The sequence below is a fragment of the Eriocheir sinensis genome, chromosome 54, assembly GCF_024679095.1.
Source record: "Eriocheir sinensis breed Jianghai 21 chromosome 54, ASM2467909v1, whole genome shotgun sequence".
In the NCBI taxonomy this organism is placed as follows: Eukaryota; Metazoa; Arthropoda; class Malacostraca; order Decapoda; family Varunidae; genus Eriocheir; species Eriocheir sinensis.
Genome location: NC_066562.1, coordinates 8,150,715 through 8,161,045, shown reverse-complemented (window position 1 = coordinate 8,161,045; position 10,331 = coordinate 8,150,715). Strand labels below are relative to the sequence as shown.

Sequence of the window (10,331 nt, the reverse complement as noted above, 5' to 3'; positions counted from 1 at the left end):
GGGAGAGCCACTCCCTACCGAGTCAGCCAAAGAGGTACCACACTGGCTAAGTGGGTTATGGGAGGCTCGTTCATCAGGCATAGTCGCCGCACTACAATTAAACTTATAATTACTCGCTGAAGAAAAAGAGATTAAACTTCAAAACTTTAGTACTGCAGAAAATTAACTTGAAAATATTGACGTTTCACACCACCAAACCCATAGGAGCCAACCACTCACAAAAACTTTTCTTCCAGGGATGGCGGAAGACAGCCAGCCATCGTCACCTGCAATGAAGACAACTTAAGATGACCCTGGACTTCAACTAGCACAAGATAACATCACTGGAGGACTGCAAGCTACCCTCAAGACCTCAACTAACACAAAACAACATCACTGGAGGACTGCAAGCTACCCTCAAGACCTCAACTAACACAAAACAACAACACTGGAGGACTGCAAGCTACCCTCAAGACATTACTTTAGCGCCCCTCCCTCCCTTGTCTTGGGGGAGGGAGGGGCGCCATGACCCCCGACACAGCGACCCGTCCTGGTGGCTGGCAGTGTTGCTGGTTGTCTAACAGGGCAAGTGTAAGAGTAGAGATTCTCCCCACTAAGAATTGGATTTGATTTTTAGTTTTTTTTTTTATGCTGTGGCTGCTGTGTTGAAGGGATGTTTTGTAATGTGGGGGCTGTTTTATACTGTAACTTACTGACCAAATAAATATCTTTAGTATAATTTGGACTTCACTCTCCTATTCCTTAAAAGGTTCCTTGTATCTCCCCACAGAGCTGATTAGATCTCCATAACATCCATTGCTCAGTATAAGAATGCTCAATACCTTAAGATCTGCAGTCACTTCTTGTGCTACATAATTTTCCCTTACACCACTAAAGTTGTGAATATTCTCCTTAAGGCCTGTCCACATGATCAAGCACAGGCGAGCGGTCTGCTTGTTGACGGGCTTACCGCTTGTGCCCGCTGAAAAACTACTAGATTTTCAGCAGGCAGGGCACAAGCGGTAGGCCCGTCAACGGGCAGACCGCTCGAAGGCACTGCTCGATCGTGTGGACAGGCCCTTAGGCATTGATTTCTAAAGGGTAAAGAGTGACTAAAGTAAGCTTGAGAATATGCATAAGAAATGTTGAAAAATCTTTATACCACATTTTATCAATCAATTTTTAGAGCAACTATCAAAGTAAGGATTCTCAGATGAAAAATGATTTTGATTACTTTGGTCACTTCAAATTACATGCACGGATATGAAAGTTGACCACTGAATTTCCTGATGAAAGACCAGTAAATATCTAATAGAACTATATTAAAACTTTCTTGGTGGCCAACTTGTATTAAGTACACGTGACTGGGTGTGACTCACTATGAACCTCAAGTCATTATCTACCTCGGCTCTGCCATGCGCCGTGACCATTGAACGTAGTGAGAAAAAGAAGGGGGAGGGAGGGAGTGCTCTCCACCCAAACATGCAGGTCCACGTCTTCACAAATCTTTAAAACAAAAGTTCTCTACCTCAGCTCCTCCACACTTTGGATAAAATTTCAAGTGACTGGTTATCAAGATCATTTTATCTGAGAATTCTTACTTTGTTCTTGGGTTGGAAGTCGCTGTGAAAATCAACAAGTAAAAAGTGACATAATCATTCTTTAACCAATCTCCTACTTATTCTCACTCTAATTTTATCCCAGTAGCCTTTCTTTACATTTTAGAGACTAATTTTCATAGATCAAACATTCACAAGTTTAGCAGTGCAAGATAAAACTACGTGGCACAAATAACTGCAGATCTAAAGGTATCAAAACATTCTTATACCAAGCAATGAATGTTACGAGATCTTATCAGCTCTGTGGTAAGACAAGTGATATGATAAGCTAAAACAACCTTATGACAACTGATTAGAATGAAGAGTGTAAACTAAACTTGGGGGCAAAAGCAATCTAGATACAGAAAAAAAAAAAAAAAAAAAAAAAATCTAGCTACAGAAAAGAATACAAAACAACTGATAAATCTAACTTCGGCAGTGGATGATTCTGATGGCCCCTCTTGCTCCTCATCTTGTTCCTCCCTGCTGTGCTTCACCTCCTCCACCGTGCCTGACTCCTCTTGCCTCACTGGAACATTCCCTCACCAGCCGGAGATCTGCAAGAGGAGGAGAAAGTTAGAAAAGGACAAGATGAACGGAAGGGAAGGAGGAAACGCTGTTCTTAAAATCTGGAAGACAAAGTTAGAAAAGGAGAAGACAAATGGAAAGAAAAGAGGAGATGCTGTTCTTAAAACCTGGAAGAGAAATTTAGAAAAGGACATGAACGGAAGGAAAGGAAATGCTATTCTTAAAATCTAACACACACACACACACACACACATCTCTCTCCTTCCTTTCTCTATCCTCTCTTACACACGCTCACACACACCCGACTCTCACTCTGTATAACACTAGGTCATACTCATGCAAATCCAATCTATCCTCTCTACTTTTCTTTAATACTCTTACTGAAAAACACATACTGCTTCACTCTAATTTTATCCCAGTAGCCTTTCTTTATCTTTTAGAGACTAATTTTCATAGACCAAACATTCACACGTTGCCTCACACACATTCTCACACAAAGTCAGTTCTCTATCTCTCTTTTTGTTCTCACCCCCACACTAAATCCGCTGCCTCTCTCTCTCAACCCTGTATTCTCGGACACTTTTGGCTCACAACAACTACTTCCAAAGGTCACAAAGGAGATTAGTCAGATTCTCATGATTGTTTCTTCACATCCATGGTGCAGAAGCCTTGTTAAACTATCACTAGGCTCATAAAACTCCCCTTGGAAACACTGACAGAACCTCTACCAAAGCCTTATTATATGTGAGTGTGTGAGCTTTGAAATGATTGAGAATGTGTTGCCTCAATCCACTCTTTTTGATGTCTTTGTCACCCACACACACTTGCTATTAGTAAATAAAGAGATGCTGTAATTTAATAACCTCACTCCGTCTGTCTGTGTGTGGTGTAAATCAAATCGAGAATAATTATATGAGCATCTCTCTCTCTGTGATGGAAGTCAATTCAATAAAAGGAGTAATTGGTTAAGTAAGTAATTTATGCTTCCCTTGTGACTTAGTTTGGATAGCAACGGGTCATTGAATGTGCGTAAAGACTTGATAATAATAATAATAACAATAATAATAAGAGAAGAAGAAGAAATAAAATAAAAGGAGTAATTAGGTGGATTTTTTTTCCGCTTCCCTTGTGACTTAGTTTGGATAGCAACGGGTTATTGAATGTGCGTAAAGACTTGATAATAAGGGTCATTGAATGTGCGTAGACTTGATAATAACAATAATAATAATAATAATTAGTAGTAGTAGAAGAAGAAAGAAAAGAAGAAAAAGAATATTAATAACAATAAAACTCAGCTAGTATTCAAATCCCTTCAGCAGCATCCTTCGCTACTTTGCTGATATTTAATAATGTGATTTTTTAAGGTTAAATTAACAAAATCCCCCAAATAGGCAGACTTTCCCAGTGTCCAGGAACGTAACCCCCTATTACTATTGTTTCTTATGGGGAAATTATGTTTAAATAACGCGATTTTAAATAACACGATATCTCCAGGATCGTAACCCTCGCGTTAATCAAGAGGTGACTGTATGCAAGTTTAAAAATAAGCCACCCTGTCTCTCACTAAACCTCAACTTGATAGTGGATAACTGAGACTTAATTCTATTGAGGCATTGGGTTTCATGACAACAAACAATTAATGAAAGAATATATATACCACCTGCAGCAATAGGAAAAGTTAAATACGTACTCTGAAGATAGGCAGAAACTGGTTTAAGAAATAGGGTAGTGGATAGATATAGCAATTTGATGTTTTGTTGATCCTTATAGTATGGTAAAGGTTTCTAAAAGTGATTCAACAAATTTCTTAAATATTAAAACGGCCCATATTCTCTAACATTTGTGGGTTTATACTTTCACACTGGTACGACTTTGGTGGAGGTTGCATTAATATTTCCATGGGTAGTTTTATGAGCCTATTAATAGTTTAACAAGGCAAAATTGGTGAAGGTTGTGCTAGTATTTCCAAGGATAGTTTTATGAGCCTAATAATAGTTTAACAAGGCAAAATTAATAAAGGCTGTGTTAGTATTTCCAAGGGTAGTTTTATGAGCCTAATAATAGTTTAACAAGGCAAAATTAGTAAAGGCTGTGTTAGTATTTCCAAGGGTAGTTTTATGAGCCTAGTGAGAGTTTAACAAGGCAAATTTAATAAAGGCTGTGTTAGTATTTCCTAGGGTAGTTTTATGAGCCTAGTGAGAGTTTAACAAGGCAAAATTAATAAAGGCTGTGTTAGTATTTCCAAGGGTAGTTTTAGGAGCCTAGTGAGAGTTTAACAAGGCAAAATTAGTGAAGGCTGTGTTAGTATTTCCGAGGATAGTATATGAGCCTAGTGATAGTTTAACAACGCTTCTGCACCATGAAAGAGTAGCCCTCATAAGAACCTAACTAACTGTGGCTTTGGGAAATAGTTGTGAGATCATCAGAGAATACAGGCCAGAGTTTCAAATGGAAGTTCAACACATTTCTGGCTGGGGAGGAGAGATGCTAAATAAGTAGGTCCGTATACTTCTCAGGAGCAGCCACTTGGAAGATGCCTAGCTGGCCTCTCTGTAACCTTCTGTCATTCTTGCATCCTCAGCATATTAGCCACAGCATGACATGACCTGGCCTTTCCTTCATGACCTCCAGTGCTGTCGGGTCACTCAGCATCTGAAATTTAAGTGACAAGTTGTAGTCTTTTTGTGATGGGTATTTTTCTACAGTGCATGGCTACAGCAGTATATGGGGAGGTCATGACAGACTGGAGGAGAATATATATAAAGCACAACATCACTTTCATTAACAAAACACTTAAGTAATGTTCTCTAGTTTGGGGGAAATTGGAAAAAAAACCAAGTAATTTTTTCTAGTTTGGGGCAGAAATTGTAAAACCCCACTTAAGTAATTTTCTCTAGTTTGGGGGAAAATTGGAAAAAAAAGTCACTTGCCTGCCAGTTTGTGATATAGCTAGAAAGAAAAGTAAGGCAAATTGTAGAACTTTTAAATACTAGACTGACAAAGGCAACTACGGTATATACTTGCTGGCGATGACGAGCCCAGTTAGTGATCAGGCCGTGGGTGAATTACACACACCGTATTTATTCTCTCTCTCTCTCTCTCTCTCTCTCTCTCTCTCTCTCTCTCTCTCTCTCTCTCTCTCTCTCTCTCTCTCTCTCTCTCTCTCTCTTTTTAATACACAAACACCGTCTCTCTCTCTCTCTTTAATACACAAACACCGTCTCTCTCTCTCTCTCTCTCTCTCTCTCTCTCTCTCTCTCTCTCTCTCTCTCTTTAATACAAAAACACCGTATCTCTCTCTCTCTCTCTCTCTCTCTCTCTCTCTCTCTCTCTCTCTCGCACACACACACACACACCTGTCAATCAGCTGTCCAGGTAGTGGTGGTGGTGGCGGCAGGACCTCCCCCACACTTTACACATCCTTCCCAGCCGTCCTGCAGATCCTACCCACATCCTGAAGGTGCCCTGTCCTTGCTCCTCCTGCAGCGGCCCGGCGGAGGCGCGGCAGCGAGGGTAAAGGGCTGAAAATGGCTAAAATATGACACCTTCACCTGCACTTCCCCGCCACAGGTGTTACTGGTGTGCCCGCGTGCCGCCAGAGGGACAGCCAGTGTTACCATCTCGTATTCTTCCCCTTACCTTTAATACCTTAATGTACCTATCCTTACCCTTAAATGTACCCACCTTTACCTTTAAATAGCACCCTAATCGTTATCTTTAATTAAGTGTACCCTTTAAATAGCAACCTTACCCTTATCTTTAAATAGCACCCTTATCCTTGCCTTTAAATGGGACCCTTATCCTTGCCTTTGAATAACACCCTTATCCTTGCCTTTAAATAACACCCTTATCCTTGCCTTTAAATAGCACCCTTATCCTTGCCTTTAAATAGCACCCTTATCCTTACCTTTAAATAGCACCCTTATCCTTGCCTTTAAATAGCACCCTTATCCTTGCCTTTAAATAGCACCCTTATCCTTGCCTTTAAATAGCACCCTTATCCTTGCCTTTAAATAGCACCCTTATCCTTGCCTTTAAATAGCACCCTTATCCTTGCCTTTAAATGGGACCCTTATCCTTACCTTTAAATAGCACCCTTATCCTTGCCTTTAAATGGGACCCTTATCCTTACCTTTAAATAGCACCCTTATCCTTACCTTTAAATAGCACCCTTATCCTTACCTTTAAATAGCACCCTTATCCTTACCTTTAAATAGCAACCTTATCCTTACCTTTAAATGGGACCCTTATCCTTACCTTTAAATAGCACCCTTATCCTAACCTTTAAATAGCACCCTTATCCTTACCTTTAAATGGGACCCTTATCCTTACCTTTAAATAGCAACCTTATCCTTGTCTTTAAATAGCAACCTTATCCTTGCCTTTAAATGGGACCCTTATCCTTGCCTTTAAATGGGACCCTTATCCTTACCTTTAAATAGCACCCTTATCCTTACCTTTAAATAGCACCCTTATCCTAACCTTTAAATAGCACCCTTATCCTTACCTTTAAATGTACCCTTACCTTACCTTTAAATGTACCCTTATCCTTACCTTTAAATGCACCTTTAAATGTACCCTTATCCTTACCTTTAAATAGCACCCTTATCCTTACCTTTAAATGCACCCTTATCCTTACCTTTAAATAGCACCCTTATCCTTACCTTTAAATGTACCCTTATCCTTACCTTTAAATAGCACCCTTATCCTTACCTTTAAATGTACCCTTATCCTTACCTTTAAATGTACCCTTATCCTTACCTTTAAATAGCACCCTTATCCTTACCTTTAAATGTACCCTTACCTTAATGTACCCACCCTTACCTTTAAATGTACCCTTATCCTTACCTTTAAATGCACCCTTATCCTTACCTTTAAATAGCACCCTTATCCTTACCTTTAAATGCACCCTTATCCTTACCTTTAAATAGCACCCTTATCCTTACCTTTAAATAGCACCCTTATCCTTACCTTTAAATAGCACCCTTATCCTTACCTTTAAATAGCACCCTTATCCTTACCTTTAAATAGCACCCTTATCCTTACCTTTAAATAGCAATCCTTGCCTTTAAATAGCACCTTATCCTTACCTAAATAGCAACCTTATCCTTACCTCTAAATAGCACCCTTATCCTTACCTTTAAATAGCACCCTTATCCTTACCTCTAAATAGCACCCTTATCCTTGCCTTTAAATAGCACCCTTATCCTTACCTTTTATCCTTACCTTTAAATAGCACCCTTATCCTTACCTTTAAATAGCACCCTTATCCTTACCTCTAAATAGCACCCTTATCCTTACCTTTAAATAGCACCCTTATCCTTACCTCTAAATAGCACCCTTATCCTTGCCTTTAAATAGCACCCTTATCCTTACCTTTAAATAGCACCCTTATCCTTACCTCTAAATAGCACCCTTATCCTTACCTCTAAATAGTACCCTTATCCTTACCTCTAAATAGCACCCTTATCCTTACCTCTAAATAGTACCCTTATCCTTACCTCTAAATAGCACCCTTATCCTTACCTCTAAATAGCACCCTTATCCTTACCTCTAAATAGCACCCTTATCCTTACCTTTAAATAGCACCCTTATCCTTACCTTTAAATAGCACCCTTACCTTTAATGAAAGAGATATATTCCCATTATAAGTAAAGAAATAAGTAGTTTATAGTAGCAGTAGTAGTAGTAGTAGTAGTAGCATTAGTAATTAAATACCAATGTTAATAATAGTAAAAATGAAAAACAAAATACTAACAACAGTAATAATAACAAACTATATAACAGTCTTCAGGTATGGAGGCAAACACACACCTTGACAATCGGTTATAGATCAGTATTTATATAGATAACAGTTATAAAAATAGAGATATATGTATATACACACTCTATACACATGTTTTTTTTACACCATCCACAAAATACACATGCCTATAATAATGACACTGTAGTAGTAGTAGTAGTAGTAGTAGAAGTAGTAGTAGAAGTAGTAGTAGTAGTAGTAGACTGAAACGGATCATAGTAGTAGTAGTGGTAGTAGTAGAAGTAGTTGTAGTGTGAAACGGACGATAATAGTAGTAGTAGTAGTAGTAGTTGACACACTCCATGTACACAAAAATTCAATACGTATATAATCGATCAATCCGTCTTGTTAACACACGTATGCAAAAAGAAATAATCATCATCATTATTCCTATTATTATGAGCGGAGGAAATGATCAAAACGAGGGCAGAACATGATCAGAACACGTTTGAGTCTCTCCCTGCTCGCTTACCCCCCCCCTCACCCTCCCATGTTGAGTACTATGCGTTGTAGCACTAATTTCTGTTGTATTCGCATTGTATTTCTGTTTTGGTTGTAGTATGATGTGACTGTCCATTTTCGCTCACATTGTTTAATGATCAAAGTTGTTCCATCATTGTATTTCTGTTGGTTGAATCATTGTACATTATAGCACTGTAGTTTCTGTTATTGTGTCATGATAAGGTAACTCATTGTATTTCTGTATTGGTTGTATTACGATGTCACTGTCCATTTTTCGTATCTCTGCATCACTGTATAAGTTTTCCTATCATTCTATTACTGTATTGGTTGTATTACTCGTATTGTAGCACTGTATATTTTTCTACTATTATGGGGAGAAAAATGAGTCTTTACCCATCAATATCCATTTAGAACAAAGTCTCTAACCCGTCTCCATCCGTTTCTCAATCTCATTCTTGCGTGGGGCTGCAGAGGGAGGCTGTGTGAGGTGGGGCAAGCTGGGAGGTGAATGGCATCTTGAATCTTCACCGCCTCATCTCGTTAGGGTAAGAGGATGCGAGACGGACCGTTGGGAGAATCAAGAGTCCACTAGTGTCCATCCGTTTCCGCGTTTCTTGTGCCGGTCTGCAAGGAGGAGGGATGGGGATGTCCTTAAAACCTTATATTCGTGTCCTCCTTGGGGTAAGACGCAAGACGAGTTGAGAGCAGAAAAATGAGTCTCGATCCATATCCACTTGTCTCTTCATCTCACTCTTGCATTGGGTTTCGGAATGGCATCCTGTCTTCGTGTCCTTCTCCTTGGGGTAAGATGCAAGACGGGTTGAGGGCAGAAGAACGAGTCTCTATCCGTGCCCACTTGTCTCTCCATCTCATTCTTGCATTGGGTTTCGGAAGGGCATGCTATCTTCGTGTCCTTCTCCTCGGGGTAAGATGCAAGACGGGTTGAGGGCAGAAGAATGAGTCTCTATCCGTGCCCACTTGTCTCTCCATCTCATTCTTGCATTGGGTTTCGGAAGGGCATCCTGTCTTCGTGTCCTCCTCGGGGTAAGATGCAAGACGGGTTGAGGGCAGAAGAATGAGTCTCTAACCATGCCCACTTGTCTCTCCATCTCATTCTTGCATTGGGTTTCGGAAGGGCATCCTGTCTTCGTGTCCTCCTCGGGGTAAGACGCAAGACGGGTTGAGGGCAGAAGAATGAGTCTCTATCCATGCCCACTTGTCTCTCCATCTCATTCTTGCATTGGGTTTCGGAAGGGCATGCTATCTTCGTGTCCTTCTCCTCGGGGTAAGATGCAAGACGGGTTGAGGGCAGAAGAATGAGTCTCTATCCATGCCCACTTGTCTCTCCATCTCACTCCTGCATTGGGCTTCAGAAGGGAGTTGACTGGAGTCCTTAACCTCATCAATGTCCCGTTTGGTGTGGATTGTAGGCAGAAGAAAGAACATCAACCCTTGTCCACCCATTCCTCCATCTCATTCTTGCGTTTAGCGGCAGGAAGAGGAGGAGGAGGGAGTGCCCGGCGAGGGAGCTGCGTGGGTTCAGTGGCAGCAGCAGGGCAGCAGGGGTGGCAGAAGAAGTAGTAGCGGTGCCAGCAGGGTCAGGGAGGGGCCCGGCGCGGCACTGTTGTCAGGGGCGCGAGGCTGAACGGCGGCGATCTTGTTGGCGGCTGTGGCGGAGAGACTTTACTGGTTTATCGCCCTTATTTAACCGTTTATTCATTCACAGAGAGGATGATAGTGAGTAAGGAGGAGAGTAGGAACTAGAGACAAGGAGGCAGGGAAGTAGAGGGAGTGAGGGTGTAAGGAAAGAACGTATTAGGGAAAATAAATAGACAGTCATAGGCAGACTTGCTACGGGGGATCATAAGCCAGCAAATAAAACCACAGTGACAGAGGCAATTCCAAGTCTAGCACGTGACCAGACCCCCCCCCCCCTCCCCCCCCACACACACCCAGCGTTG

General features: G+C 40.9%; 1 protein-coding gene and 1 long non-coding RNA gene across 3 annotated transcripts in view; both read right to left on the bottom strand.

Moving 5' to 3' along the window:
• Window positions 1-236: 236 nt before the first annotated feature.
• Window positions 237-5,711, bottom strand: LOC126983718 (uncharacterized). The gene is made up of 4 exons (XR_007736174.1): window positions 5,462-5,711; window positions 4,615-4,757; window positions 2,009-2,134; window positions 237-266 (listed from the first exon to the last, which is right to left on the bottom strand). It is a non-coding gene; the product is annotated as an uncharacterized LOC126983718 (long non-coding RNA).
• Window positions 5,712-8,580: 2,869 nt separating this feature from the next.
• LOC126983711 (lachesin-like) overlaps window positions 8,581-10,331 on the bottom strand; it is a 196,614-nt gene continuing 194,863 nt past the window's right edge. For both annotated transcript variants that reach the window (XM_050836765.1, XM_050836766.1), the window contains exon 9: window positions 8,581-10,037. In XM_050836765.1, coding sequence (XP_050692722.1) covers window positions 9,910-10,037 — 128 coding nt within the window. In that variant the 3' untranslated portion in view covers window positions 8,581-9,909. The remainder of the gene's footprint in view (window positions 10,038-10,331) is intronic.